At 46.3% G+C, this 13,822-nt stretch overlaps 1 protein-coding gene across 1 annotated transcript in view; it reads right to left on the reverse strand.

Moving 5' to 3' along the window:
- Window positions 1–6,019, reverse strand: part of NWD2 (NACHT and WD repeat domain containing 2) — a 140,829-nt gene extending 134,810 nt beyond the window's left edge. Inside the window, exon 1 of the mRNA XM_037064357.1 lies at window positions 5,761–6,019. Coding sequence (XP_036920252.1) covers window positions 5,761–5,911 — 151 coding nt within the window. The 5' untranslated portion in view covers window positions 5,912–6,019. The remainder of the gene's footprint in view (window positions 1–5,760) is intronic.
- Between the last annotated feature and the right edge of the window lie 7,803 nt (window positions 6,020–13,822).

Raw genomic sequence — 13,822 nt, forward strand, 5'->3', positions numbered from 1 at the left:
GGGGTGCCATTTACAAAGCCAACATCCATCCTCAACAATGTATCATTATTATCATCAACCACGATGACCAGTACTGGTTTGGCACTGTGCCAGGCTACTAGATTCCTGACTTTCCATGCACACTACCATTTAATCTAATTATAACAAAGGTCAAAGAAAGTGCATCCTGGGGTTTTGCTGCTATTGAAACCAGCCACCACGAATCCTTGCTCTTCCCAGCACGCACACACCTCTCCTCACATCCAGAGCTGGGGGGCTCTTTCTCCTGCTTTGGAATCTAGAGGAGCCTATGATTTGCAGAGACAGAAAGCAGCAAAAGGGACATACTTGGGTTTCCCAGCCCAGTCCTTAAGAGGCCCAGCAGTCGCCAGTGCCCTATAATGAACCCTTGGGTAGAGTCCTCCGTGACGAGAGAAGAACTGGGGAGAGCGAGCCCTCGTGGAGAAGTCCTGAGGGGTCAGACACACAAGTGAACCCTGACTGTCCAGTCCTCCTTGGCTTGGCTGAATGCTGAGTGACTCCTGCCGACGATGCCTCGGAGAACAGAGGAATCACCCCGCTTCAGCAGGCCAAGCCCAGCCCAGATTCCCAGATGTTCAACTGCGAGGAATGATAAATCACTCTTTAAGCCACTAAGCTTTGAGGTAGGTTGATAGCCAGCAAAAGACAACAGAAATAAAATACAAACTTGCAGACGCCCCTTAAAATGGCAAATGGTATCATTGCTGTGGTGTGACAAGAACCTTGAAAGATCTGTTGATGATTTATTAAACCATAAAATCATGACCTATTGGTATGCAGAACACCTGTATGGTCCCAGACAAGCTTTCTTTTAAATGTCTTTCTAAATGAGCGACCTTCAGAGGACAAATGACAGTACCACGTCAAGACATCAGCTACGCTCTTACTCAAAGAGATAAAAGCCCTTCATTGAATGGTAACCTTTTCCTACTGCCCGAAGGTATCTCCTCCTCCCTCACTTTGCCTCATCTGATCAAGGTGTAGGACAGTTTCTACACCCTGGCTCTCCGTGCATTCCTCTGAGGAGTCCTCCCAACTCCTCGCTCTGAGCCCCCAAGGGGGCTTCACTCCTCTCAATGTTCTGTTCCTATTTTAGCACAGTGCTCACCACATATAGTACCTTATTCACTGTGCTGTTTTCTAAGCCCCAAACAGCACTGCATATGGAGTAGGTACTTCGTGCACATTTACTTGTTGAACAAGTGAATGAGTGAATGTCCCGGCTCCCTCTGGGCTAGATACTGTTTCTTGGTTTTGAGCATCCATGGCTACTTCCACTCATTCTCTCCCTTGCCATCCAGGGGCTGGAAGCCTGAAGTCCCAGACTTAAAAAAAATGGCCAGGGTCCCAGTGTAATTCTGGTTCTACCAGAGGGATGCCTTCAATAGCTGCATGGGATCCAGAGGCCAAGAGAGACAGGGAAGTTCCTCGGCCACCAGTTGTGTTGGGTGTCACGCGGTTTCAGCTGATAACTTGTGTTCGTAGAAGCTGGCCAGCTCCCCAGTACCAACTGTGATACTGGCGGTGGCTTCTGGAGTTTCCTGTCCTCTGAAAGATGGCTTCGGCGATTTACCTAAATGCCTAGTGATGCCCCTCCACTCTGCAGACCCTCACAGTGCTTTTGTACAATGAACACATAGTTCCCTGAAGTATCTTGAGTGGAACTGTCTGTTTTACCATTGAGTTCCAACTGACAGGGTTCTAGGGACCACCTTCCATGAGGGCAGGAAATGCCTTATTCTTGTTTGTATACCCACACCTGCGCAGTCTCTAGATCACAGTGGAGACTAATAATAATAACAACAATAAATATTTACATAATGTTTACTAAGTGGCCAGCACTGTTCTAAGTGCTTTGCATCCCCTAGCTTATTTAGTCAACCCAGTGACCCTGTGAGGCAGGTGAGGTTGCTGTCTTTCATAGATCAGGGAACTGAGAACAGGTGAGTTAAACAACTACTCAAGAAATCACAGCATTGAATGGGGGACTAAGGTGTCAAACCCTGGCAGTCTGCTCTCAAGTCTGTATTTCTATCTAGTACCCTCTTCCTGCCTGAAAAAAGTTTGCTGAAGGGCTTGAAAATACAACCCCTATAACTTTAAAACTCAGTTATTATATATACTTTATTTGTAGTTATCATAAAATAGCACTTTAGGATATTCTCCTTCAAGACTTACCTTCTTAAGATGTTCTGGGATGTGAAAACAGTTGTATGTGTATATATACACACATACTCATATTTTTTGCTGTGCTCAACTGTATTTTTTTCTGATTACTCATTAAAAAAAAAAAGCCCGGGATACTTGGAAATAACATTGTAGGAAAGGTAGGAAGAACCATGGTGAAGAGCACTCATAGGTTTCATATGAATTTCTTCAGCACATCTTTCTACCTCTTGTCTGGGAGCATCTGCTAAAGCAAATGGCCACTGGTTGCAGCAACTGTCGGGAAAACATTTCTCTATTCACGGTGGCTTCTGCCAAAATGGAGAGCAAGCTTTTCTACCGAGACTCCAACGACATGGAATATTCAGGGCAGATGCAAAGGCATGCAAAGTAAAACAGTCTACTTGGGAACTGACTGAGCATGTGATCATTGTTACTGTGGACAAAGTACACAGCCCTCAGAGATGCATAAATCTGTGTGGGGAGTGGAATGCACAAAAATAGGTGTTTGGGTATTTTCTTTTTCACTCCAGATGTCTGCTGACACACAGAGGGAGATGCATAAGTACAGCATTCCTGAGCGGGGTCACCGGCTACTCCTCCCAGGGGATGAGACTTAATCTGATGGATGCATCTGGAAGGAAAAATCTGAGCACAAAGAGACCAGCCCTTTTGTTCTCTCCTATAAGTGAACCTGTCGTTCTTCTCTGTGCCTCCATGTCTTACATGTTAAAGGGGCAACCCTGTCCACTGGTGGGGTGGAGCAGATCTGTGCCTTGCTTGTCTTCTGCTGATAGTGACTGGGAGGGCAAGTTTGTGCAATCCGAGAGTTAAAGTCCACAGCCCTTACCTCCCATGACTGTTCAGAACATAATGCAATGATCTTGAAATGCCCCTAAGGCTACCTCTTGGTGGAGGTCAGGTGGGTCGTGACAGCCCTGGGCCCTTCCTACCACTCGGCTTCTCCTGGCTGTCAGGCTTCGAGAGTAAAGACAGCACTTGTCTTTACTTATTTCCTTGTCTTTACAGATATAAGATATGTTAGAGAAATCTGGCATGAACGTAGCCCGGGCCAAAGAGTGCCAAGAGAGATGTTCTGAGTCCCCTGCAAGCTCTACACTTGTTTCATTCTGCCATGTGAGTTCAGGCAAGTAGCTTACCCCATATAGTCTCAGTTTACTCGTCTGTAAAACAGGGAGAACACTCTCTGGTCCACCATCCTCGCAGGGTTTGATGGAAGTCAAAATTGAAATGCTGAACGAACTAATAGACAGAAAGGTAGGTTGTCCATTCTAAAGACATGTGCTATCTTCATTACTGATGGGAAACTCCACACAGCCTTGTAAAACAGTACCTATAAAAACAATCACCTCCGTGACGGAGACCCTGGCTGCATCCTTAAAACTACTGCTCTAAGTTCAACACAAAGCAGCTTTTATTTAGAGCACAAATAGGATTTCAACTTGTAAAGGAAAGCATGAGATAATGTTCTCTGTCTTAATTTGACAGTGGAGAGGCTCCTGAGTACTGGCCAAGAAGCTAATATTGGATTGTACCAAAACACACCCTTCGCTTCCTGAGTCCTGTCCACAAAGGCCCCAGTAAAATGCTGCCTCTGACAGAGCGTTTGCCCAGACCGCAGGTCCTCACACTCAGGTTCCAAAAAATGCCCATCTCTGCCTTTCCTAGTGAACATGCCTTCCGCTCTCTAATTCAGATACAATCTGTGGTCCCGGCCCTGTGGAAACTTCTCAGGTAAGTATCACATTTCTGATGTTTTAAAAGGCTGATGTGCAAGCCGCTCAGTTCAGTGACCAGAAGACATGATCAGCAACTCTCTCCTCTTTGCCTTCCTACAGTCAACATGTTAAAGTTGTTTTTTTTTTTAAAAAACTAGAGAATTTAAAGAATCACGTGGACAGGCTTAAGAAAAATGACATTACTCTTGAAGACTAATTCAATATTTAGCTGATTCAATTTATCACTGGTTTTGATCCCAGATATTATCAATTCAATGAGAACAATTAACTTTTGATGATAATAACAATTTTCATTGTATTTTAGAAACAACTTATCTGAAGAAAAACAGTAATTTAGCTAGTTTTACATCAGCATATTTAAATACTTCATGAGATTTTTCTTTTCCAAACTCAGGAGAACCAAAAATTTTAAGAGTAAGCATGTTCTAATACGATTCTCTCAAACACTTCAAAAAGGTTTTAGCCATTTTCATAATCCATAAACAGGCTCTGCCAATCTCCATGGTTTTCTTTATCCAGACTAAAGCAAAAATCCTGGAAGACACATTTGCCCTAACAAGATCTTTGGAGCGGACATACTCCTGTAGAAACCTCTCTGGTTACCACGCTCTGTACAAGTGAGTTGTAAACTGATAGACAGAAGGCCAGTCAGTGTCCCCACCTAAAAAGTACGAAGTCCTTTGAAGACTAATTAGAATTAGTGTCTGCTAGTGCCTTTTTTAAAACAATTTTTAAAAGAAAGTTTTGTTGGTGGTCCTTTCTGCATGCCTTTTACTGGCAACCAGAGCCTTGGGTTTTCAAACGATTCTATCCAATGATTGCTTGTCAACTTTCTTTTTTCCCCTTTCTTTTTCTGTCAGACCCCAGGCTCATCCCCGCGCAGAGAAAGTTCGTTTTGGGTCTCGCACGTCTATACCACTCTCCTAAAAACTCGTCTTACAGCTGAACATCTATTGCTCTGGAAAAGGCAATTCCTGCAGTTTTATCCAGCCCACGTCAAATGCACCCTACTTCTTCTTCACTTACTGGGAATGAAAGTTAACTTTCAGGATGGGAACTAATAAGCAGTGATGAGCAAGGGATTAACCACCCAGCGCTCAGCCGCTGTGATTCGTGAATGTAATAAATCAACAAGTTCCACGGAGCGCCCGCCGACCAGGTGTTCAACCTTAAGTGGGTACAGTACTGGGAAGGCCGGGTTCTGGACCGGGGAGATCAAGCCGGGGGCACCGAACTGCAGAGACGGGTTCACTCCGAGCGCTCCACTGGGAAACCAACTCTCGGCTGTGCGCCATTTGATCCCAGGACCCCACGGCTTGTTCTCGCCGACCTCTGTGGGCCTTCAGTTGACAGGGGTCTTCTCGGTTCCCCAAGGACGCGAGTCTTGGGGAACACTTTGCCTCGGCCTGAACAAGTAGCGAAGGAGGGTGCTCCTACTCGGGAGCCAGCCGCGGAGAGCTACTGGTCTTCGACAACCTCGGAGACGAAACCGCTAAAAGAAAGGGAAAAGGGGTGGCGGGGCCAGACTGGAGCTTCCAGAAGCGTCTGCTACGGTTGGGACGTTCTTTGCTCAACCCGGAGGAGTAACCCAGTGAGTGAGAATGGGTGTCCTAGGGCGAGTCAGTAGGCGGAGGGGATGAGCGAGGTGAGTAAAAGTGACTCAAATGAAATTCCCAAGCGCTCAGGGCAGCCAAGGCTAAATTAGCAGGAGGAAGGGAGCGCGGCGGCCGCTCGCCACACCCGGCCGTACGGGGTGACTCTCTGCGGATCCCGCCACGCGGACCGAGAGGACAGACAAACCCGGGCGACTTACCTTCAGGGTTGGCGCTGATGAAGACCCGGACGCTGCGGCCGGCGGGCACGAGGTGAGAAGGCAGGGCGGTGAGGTTCCCGGAGAAAGCCGCTCGCCGAAGCGCAGAGTCCCGGGGGCAGGGCAGCTTGGTGCCCGCACCGGCCGACCACATCGCCTTTGGAGGAATAGGCGCGGCCGCCTTCTGCTTCTCGGGTTCCAGCCAGCGGCTCCGCGAGCGGCGAGGTCGATCCCCGCAGGCTGCGAGGCTCAGAGCCGCTCCGAGCCCGAGGTGCCGCCGGCGAGCTCCGTGGCGCACAGCACCGGCCGGCGGGGAGTGGCCATACGGACCCTCGGGCCTTTGTCGCCGCCGCCGCCTCCTCCTGCCCCCCTGGGCGCCCGCCTCCGCTCACTGCCGGGGCTCCGCGCAGCAGCTGGCGGTAGCGGGAGGTCAGCGCGCCCGCGGCTAAGCGCGCGGCGCCCCTTTGCGCCAGGAAGCGCCGGCGCTTGTCGCCGAGTCCACGGCCATCTCCCCGCTTGTGCCTGCTGCGGGAGGAGGGGGCTGCCAAGGAGGTGGGACCGAGAGGGCGTGGGAAGGAGACCAAACTTTATCTACGAAAGGCGTCCGGAGTTTATGGGAAGCTTCCTCTCACGGCTTAAAGGGCGGCAGGGGCTGGGGCCTCCGGCTACTCAGGGACTTCTGGGCTTCCCCGAAAGCGATCCCAAGCGCCGGCGGCTGCCTCCTTGGTGGAGGACAGGCAAGAAATCAGCCCGAAATGCCTGCTACTCCGCCCCCTATCCTAAAGGTCAAAGAAGCCCTGAGCATTTTCGGGAATACACGGGTGCCGGCGCCTGCACGTCTTCGCCTAAGTGCCGGGAATACGGCATCAAAGTTAGACACATGCACTGGGCCTGGAACCCCGCGAGTCTGAAGCATCGAAACGTGGCGCCGTTTGGGAAGTCTTGGAGGGAGTGTCACCGCTGACTTGTCTCTTGGGGAGCAGGTGGCCCCACCCTGCTGCTCCTTTCGCTCCGCTCCTCACGCTCAGCCAAGCGGGGGTTTTTATGGGGAAGCTGTGCGACTCACGTGCTCTTCGTCGCGCGGTTGTGGAACCTTCCCAAGAGCGGAAATCCGCCGGGAGCCCACCTAAGGTTTCCGAGCCTCCGTGGGGTCCGTCCTCCTCCAGCTTCGGCGCTTTCCTGGGCCATTCCACAGGCCCACCGTCTCTCAGACCCCCACGGGCCTTAATGATGCAACGCCGCCCCGCGCAAGGTCCGGCAAAATGCAGGTGACCACGGATCAGGGCGAGGTGCTGGAGATCAGAGTTGGCGTTGGGCCACTATTCCAAGTCCATCCAAAGCTTGAGTTGACTCTGCCAGCGATGGCCACAGTGGATGCAGGACAGTGTTACCTGGGGTCAGCGGCATGAGGCAGACAGCTGGAGGGATCTGACCCACGTCCTGGGGCAAGTGAGACGCAGATGGGCACAGCTGTAAAGTTGCTGTCTCTGGGTCACACTGCACTGCACCTATGGAAATACTGCAAATCCCAGAACAGAAATGAAAACCTGGGGAAGGGAGGGGGGATTGTTTTGTCCCTGAATTGGAGTTTGTTCTTCAAACCCTTCATTTTGAGCTTTAGGGCAGGAACTCTTAACTTTTAGAGAGGAAGAGCACCTCTTACAACGCTTTGAAATGGGGAAAGGGTGGGTGGGCGCAGGTCAGAAGCAGCTGAGCTGCACGTTTCATCCTCCCCCGGGGCATCAGTAGGCAGCTCCCGGCTGCCTCCGGCCTGCACTTCTGCTGGGCCCTGCTGGTGGCAGTGAAGTCCTAGGCACTGCTGTTTATTTTGCTACCACGCCCCCAACACGCACTTGCTGGGGTAATCTTTTTGCAAGAAATGGGTCTCTGTGTTTTTAAGGCTGCTTCTTCACTGCTGAGAACCAGGGGTCAGACAGCAGTTCTTACTTTGCAATAATTTAATGCAAGCCACGAAGAAGTCCTAAACTTACCCAGGCATTTGTTCAACTGATTCTATTTAGCAGATTAACTCCTTCCGCTCTTTAGCCTCACAACTCTCAGGTGGGAATGTTCGCCAGCAGGAAGGAGGTCTCCAAAAGCCCCCCTGCTGTTCCAGGAGGTATGGCCTGAGAGGTCTGGAACAGGCTCCCAGCGTACAGTATCTGTTACAGCATCACCCTGTGTGAATATACTGTACTCTTCAGTGGAGAAGACAGACAGGAGCCCTTCGTGCCTGGTCTCAATGTTGTTTGAAAGAGACTGATAAGGCATTGATGTGTTGCTCAGGGGCCCCCTTCCTTCCATTCTTTCCTGTCCCCTGTTTATTAGGGTGGTTTCTTTCTCAAAACTCAGATTCTGAGTATTTGTGTCTTCTGACCTTTGCTTTGGAGCTGAAAGTGTTGCCTTTTCTTTAGGATGACTTTGGGATTTTTGGCAGCCTCTATAACCTAATTAACTGTTCTAGACAGGCCGAAGTTTAGCATCTGCCAGTGTCACTGCAGACCAAGGATGCAGAGAGAATTTCCCAGTATCTGCGGGGCCAGATAATGTGCAGGGAGCTTCGCATCAGGTAGAGCAGGCTGCAGTCTTTGGGTTATCGGGGTGGTTTCTACCTGAGGATACCTGACCACTCACCTGCCCCCTGCGCACATTCATATATTCTTCTCCTACCTCCTTCCATCCTGTTTCTTACCAACATGTGCTGTCCTGAAGCCAGAGACTCATTTGCATGCGGGTGGAATGGGCAAGAGTCACCCATGGCACTCACACTTTGTTATGAATTATCTAGATTTATTTTCCACCCCAAGGAACTGTTGGCTAAGGGAAGCAGGGCTGGGAGAAGAAACTTAAAAGGGAAGGGAAGGAGCAAGCATGAACCTGGAAGGCAAACCCAGATGTATGGCTTTGTTTTTATATCTATTTAAAACACTTTACATTTTCCCTTCAGTAAACAATGAACGTCTTATTATGACTTCCATTTTACACATGAGAAAACTAAGGCTCAAAAAAAAAACCCCATAAAAATATAAGTGACTTGTCCAAGGTCATACAACCAGTTAATGCTAAAGCCAGGACCCACGTATAGTGGCCTATCCAAACTCTCTGTGACACACCACCTCCCTTTTCTAATTTTGCTTGGGTCGGGCCCTGGCTGACATCTTTAGTCACCTGGAAAATAGATGGTTAGGCCTGTGTGTTCAGGTGTGGAAGTCTAATGATCATTTCTACTTTCCAAATAGGAAAGGTCTGTGTCCACAGGGTCACACGGGATTAGACTCTTCAGCCTCGTAGAAGTTGGTTGGGCGACAAAGCCTTGTTTTCTTTGCGTCTTGTCCTTTTCCTGTAAGACCACAGGCAGGCATGTTTCATCCCCGAAGTGGTTGGCCAATTTAAAGCACCTAGAATAGGGCTGGGACCACGATTGTGATCAAAAACAGGAATTCCCTTCTCCATCCTCTCCCTCCCCCAACTAGCAGGCCAGAGAGCCAGAGAGGTGTCCTGTCTTTGTAGTACAACGCTGCCAGCCCTCAATAAATTAGCACTGCTTGAATGTAGAAGTATTGCCAGGTTCATCCTATTCATTGAGCTAGACGGAACATTGTGATCTTAGAATGCAACTCCCCCTGACATATTGATAATGCCCCTCCCACAAAGTAAATTTTAAATCTAGAAGGAAGGAAAGCTAATGTCTAGTAACATTGACATACTGAGCATTTGTAAGCTAGATACTGTATTAGGCCTTTAATAGGTATCTCATCTAATTCTACTGTATCTGGTGTGTGGGCCCAACACCTCTGGTCACTTTTTGTGAGGTATGGGCAAGTTCCCTGAGCCAAAGTCCATGCTGTGCAAATGTATCTCATCCTTTCTCTTCCCTGCATTGGTTGATCTGCATGGTTGTATCACCTGTACAGTTGATTCAGCTTAGGTGACCGAGTGGCGATCATGAAGTGTGTAACCAGAGCCCATGTGACTGTCTCTGCCCCAGCAGAAGGAAGATCCATCACCTAACCTGTATTTGCCTGCAGGTGCACTCACCTTTGTGTACATCAAATATCTGGGCCCAGATGCCTCTGGCTCAGTGTTCCCTGTTTGTCCCATCGCAGTCAGAAGTGGAAATAGAGCCCCTAGTACTATAAAGACGACCAAGTTAACACATTACACTGCTCTGTCTCAGGAAATCTAGCCAAGGAAGCCAGTAATGTGTTTCGTGTTTCCCAAACATGAAGAAGAGTATTGGACTTCCTATGATCCTAATGTTCATAGTGACTCGCTGGGTGAAAAATATTCGAATCTGCTTTGCAAATGTGAGAAGGGGGTTATACAGGGTCAGTAAAGTGAGCACTTCACTTTCCAAAGTTCCATCTCAGGATATAAGCAAGACCATCAGGAACCCACTTACTTGTTTACAAAATGGGAATTTTCAGTTTACGTGAGAATTTGTCAGCATAACAATATGCCCACAGAGACTGTTGAGTCAGAGGTGTCTAGAATTCACAGCAGTTCAGATTTAAATAAAGTTACACCTTTCTGGAATTGCTGTCTGATGTTTCTGTGACTCAGAAATGCTAACTTTATATCCACCCCCTTCCAAATCTGTTTAATGTATTTTTTGATCCGTGTATTTCTCACAACCTTCCAACACTCCCATTGTTATGAGAGCACTATGCACACCACGCAAAGAAGGGAAGGGACGTTTCTGAATTTGTAGATTATTTCATATTTCTAAATGTAATGTTTTGTTTTTTATGATTGCCAAGTTTGTGTCCCTTTCATGACATGAATCTAAATATAGTACCTTAAACATCCTCTTTTCTTATTCCGTCCTCTGATACTTATTTGGAGCATTGCTTTTTACAAATCACTTTCAAAGTTTTAAACTCATTTTGATTCTAACCCAGTGACATAGGTTCTACCAACTGTGCATAAGTATCCCCTTTTCTTCACGTCTTTGCCAATACTTGTGATCTCTTGTTTTTTTTTTAGGTAGTAACCTTCCTAATTTGTGTGAAGTGATATCTCATGTGGTTTTGATTTCATTTCCCTGATGATTAGTGATGTTAAACATCTTTTCACTTACTTGTTGACCATTTGTATGTCATCTTTGAAGAAACATCTATTCAGATCCTTTGCCCATGGTCTAATTAGGATATTATTATTAAGTCACATGAGTTTCTTATATTTTGAATATTAGTCCCTTATCAGATACATGGTTTACGAGTGTTTTTCCCCATGCTATAGTTTTGTTGATTATTTTCTTTTCTGTGAAGATGTTTTTTAGTTTTGATGTAATCTCAGTTGTTAATTTTTGCTTTAGTTGCCTGGTGTCATACCCCAAAAATTATTACCAAGACTAATAGAAAAAACAATCCTAAAATTCATGTAGATCCACAAAAGACCTTGAATAGTCAAAGCAATCTTAAACAAGAAGAATCAAGCTGGAATTATCACACTTCTTGATTTTAAGTTTTATTACAAAGCTATAGTAATCAAAACAGTATGGTACTGGGGGGAAAAGACACACAGACCAATAGGACAGGATGGAGAGCCAAAAAACAAATCCACACATTTATGGTCACCTAATCTTCAACAAGGGTACCAAGAATACAAAAAGAGAAAAAGTTAGCTGCTTCAAAAATGTTGTTAGGAAAATCAGCTATCCATCTGCAAAAGGATGAAATTTGTTCTTTATACCATACACAAAAATCAACTCAAAAGGGATTAAAGAGTTAAATATAAGACATGAAACCCCTGGCTGGTATAGCTCAATGCATTGAGCGTGGGCCTGCGAACTTAGGGATTGCGGTTCGATTCCCAGTCAGGGCACATGCCTGGGTTGCAGGCCAGTTCCCAGCAGGGGATGCACAAGAGGCAACCATACACTGATATTTCTCTCCTTCTCTCCTTCCCTTCCCCTCTAAAGATAAATGAATAAAATCTTTTAAAAAAGACATGAAACCATAAAATTCCTAGGATGGGAAGTAAGTGTTTTTAAACATAATTTAAACATGATTTGCTAAGTTATAAGATACTCTGGGGATTAAAAGTAAATAGAAAGTAGTAGGTCAAAATATAAATTTTGCCACCTTCTTGGAATCATAGTGTTAATAAGGATATGAGAATAAAATTTTCTGCACATATCTACTATACAGATAAACTATCCTTTGAAATCAAGTGATGGCTTATATATGATTCAGATAGAAAAATAAGAAATTACACATCTCTCCTATACAGAGTTCTTAGCTGAAAACAGTGAAACATGCTGATTGACTTAAGCATAAAAGCAATTGACTGGAAAATTCTTAGTTATTAACAGTGTTGTCTGAGGGATGGAGAAGCAGACTTGGGAGATGGGAAGGGAGCAGAAGAGGTCAGCTCACTGGATCCACACCCACTGTCACAAGAACAGACACCCAGGGGAATGTGGACCTTGCTGCTGAAGCCTGGACCTCGCAGTACGACCCTGTCGTCCCCATGACCACTCGCTGATGCCGTCATTGGCAGCAGCGGGCAGTGGATCCTGCCATCGTTACTGCCCTACACAGTTCTTCACTGTGGCTCCTGGATCAGGGAGCCAGGGTGTGTGACTGTCTACATCTAGACTAGGGCTGGGCAGAATCTTCTAAACACTGCAAGGAGGTCCAGCGTATTGAGTGTCAAAACTCTCACACACCTCCCGCCAGCAAATCTGTAATACACTTCTTCTGTTCATATATGGCTTAGAGCACTTGATGCTATGGATAAGAAATGAATTGGATGCTTTTTGATTTCCTAGTGATAAAATTAGAATAATGATATTCCATGTCTCTAAGGCTTAGATGCCTGGCAAAACTCGCTTCTCTTGGACCACAAAGAAGACTGTGAATGTGATCTAAAAAGACTCTCCTAAGCAGCCAGACTCTATGTTACAACGTTCACATGCTGACACTCTTTCCCTGGACTCGTGTGAGATTCTCAGAGGCATTCTGTCTGGTCTCCTCACATTTACTGTGTGTACAATTCCAACGAGCTGGGTTTTCCTGTTTGGCAAAACTACAGCAGGTTAGACAATGAATCAGAAGGGGAAGGGCTGCCATGTGGAAATGAGAAATTGCTGCTCACTGAAGAAAGTCAGAAAACGTATGAGAGCAGAGGCGATAGGTATCGCACACACACACACACACACACACACACACAATTCAGTGATCTGGGGCTCACTTAAGTTTGAAACAACAGGACTCTGTGTATCTCAGAACAGGGCAGACAAAGAATGAGTAGATCCTGAAGCTGAGACCGACTAACTTCAGGGTATTGCATATTGCAAGTACAGCCATACCTTGCTATTTGTCAGCTTCAGAACTTGCATATTGTAACTACAGTCAAACCTTGGTATTTGTCGGCTTCAGAACTTGCATAATGCAAATACAGTCAAACCTTGGTAATTGTCAGCTTCAGAACTTGCATGTTGCAAGTACAGCCAAACCTTGGTATTTGTCGGCTTCAGAACTTGCATGTTGTAAGTACAGCCAAACCTTGGTATTTGTCAGCTTCAGAACTTGTCAACCTGGTATTCATCACACTTTGACTAGAAAAAATGTTTCAGCACTTTGTGCTTGCTCTTCACATGTCAAGTTTGTATGGCTCATGGTGCCACCCTGCACAAAAACATGTTTCATCCATCGTCACTTGCTCGCCACTTGTCGGAATGAATTAAAGATGTACTGAGATACCACTGTATTGGGGACAATTTTCAGCAGCAGACAACTCAGAATTTAGACCAAGAGACAATTGGCACTCATCATACCCAGTAGTAAACATCAAGTAGGTGGAGATTCAGGTAGAATACTACCTCCGAGGAGAAAATTGTAGGGCTTTTACTTAAGTCCCTGAAGTAATGGCAATAGTTGTAGTAGTAGTAATAGTAATAATATTAATAATGACAACAACTACAACAATAATGAAGTAAACATTAAAAGATTTTCATTGGGCTTGATGTGGTTCTATGAACTTTATAGATATCAATTTATTTGATTCTAAGCTGTCATTCCTGAAAAGAAGGCACTGTTATTATTCCCATTTTCCAGAT

This window comes from Sturnira hondurensis, unplaced genomic scaffold, assembly GCF_014824575.4.
Source record: "Sturnira hondurensis isolate 20B ecotype Veracruz unplaced genomic scaffold, ASM1482457v3 Scaffold0015056, whole genome shotgun sequence".
Taxonomy (NCBI): Eukaryota; Metazoa; Chordata; class Mammalia; order Chiroptera; family Phyllostomidae; genus Sturnira; species Sturnira hondurensis.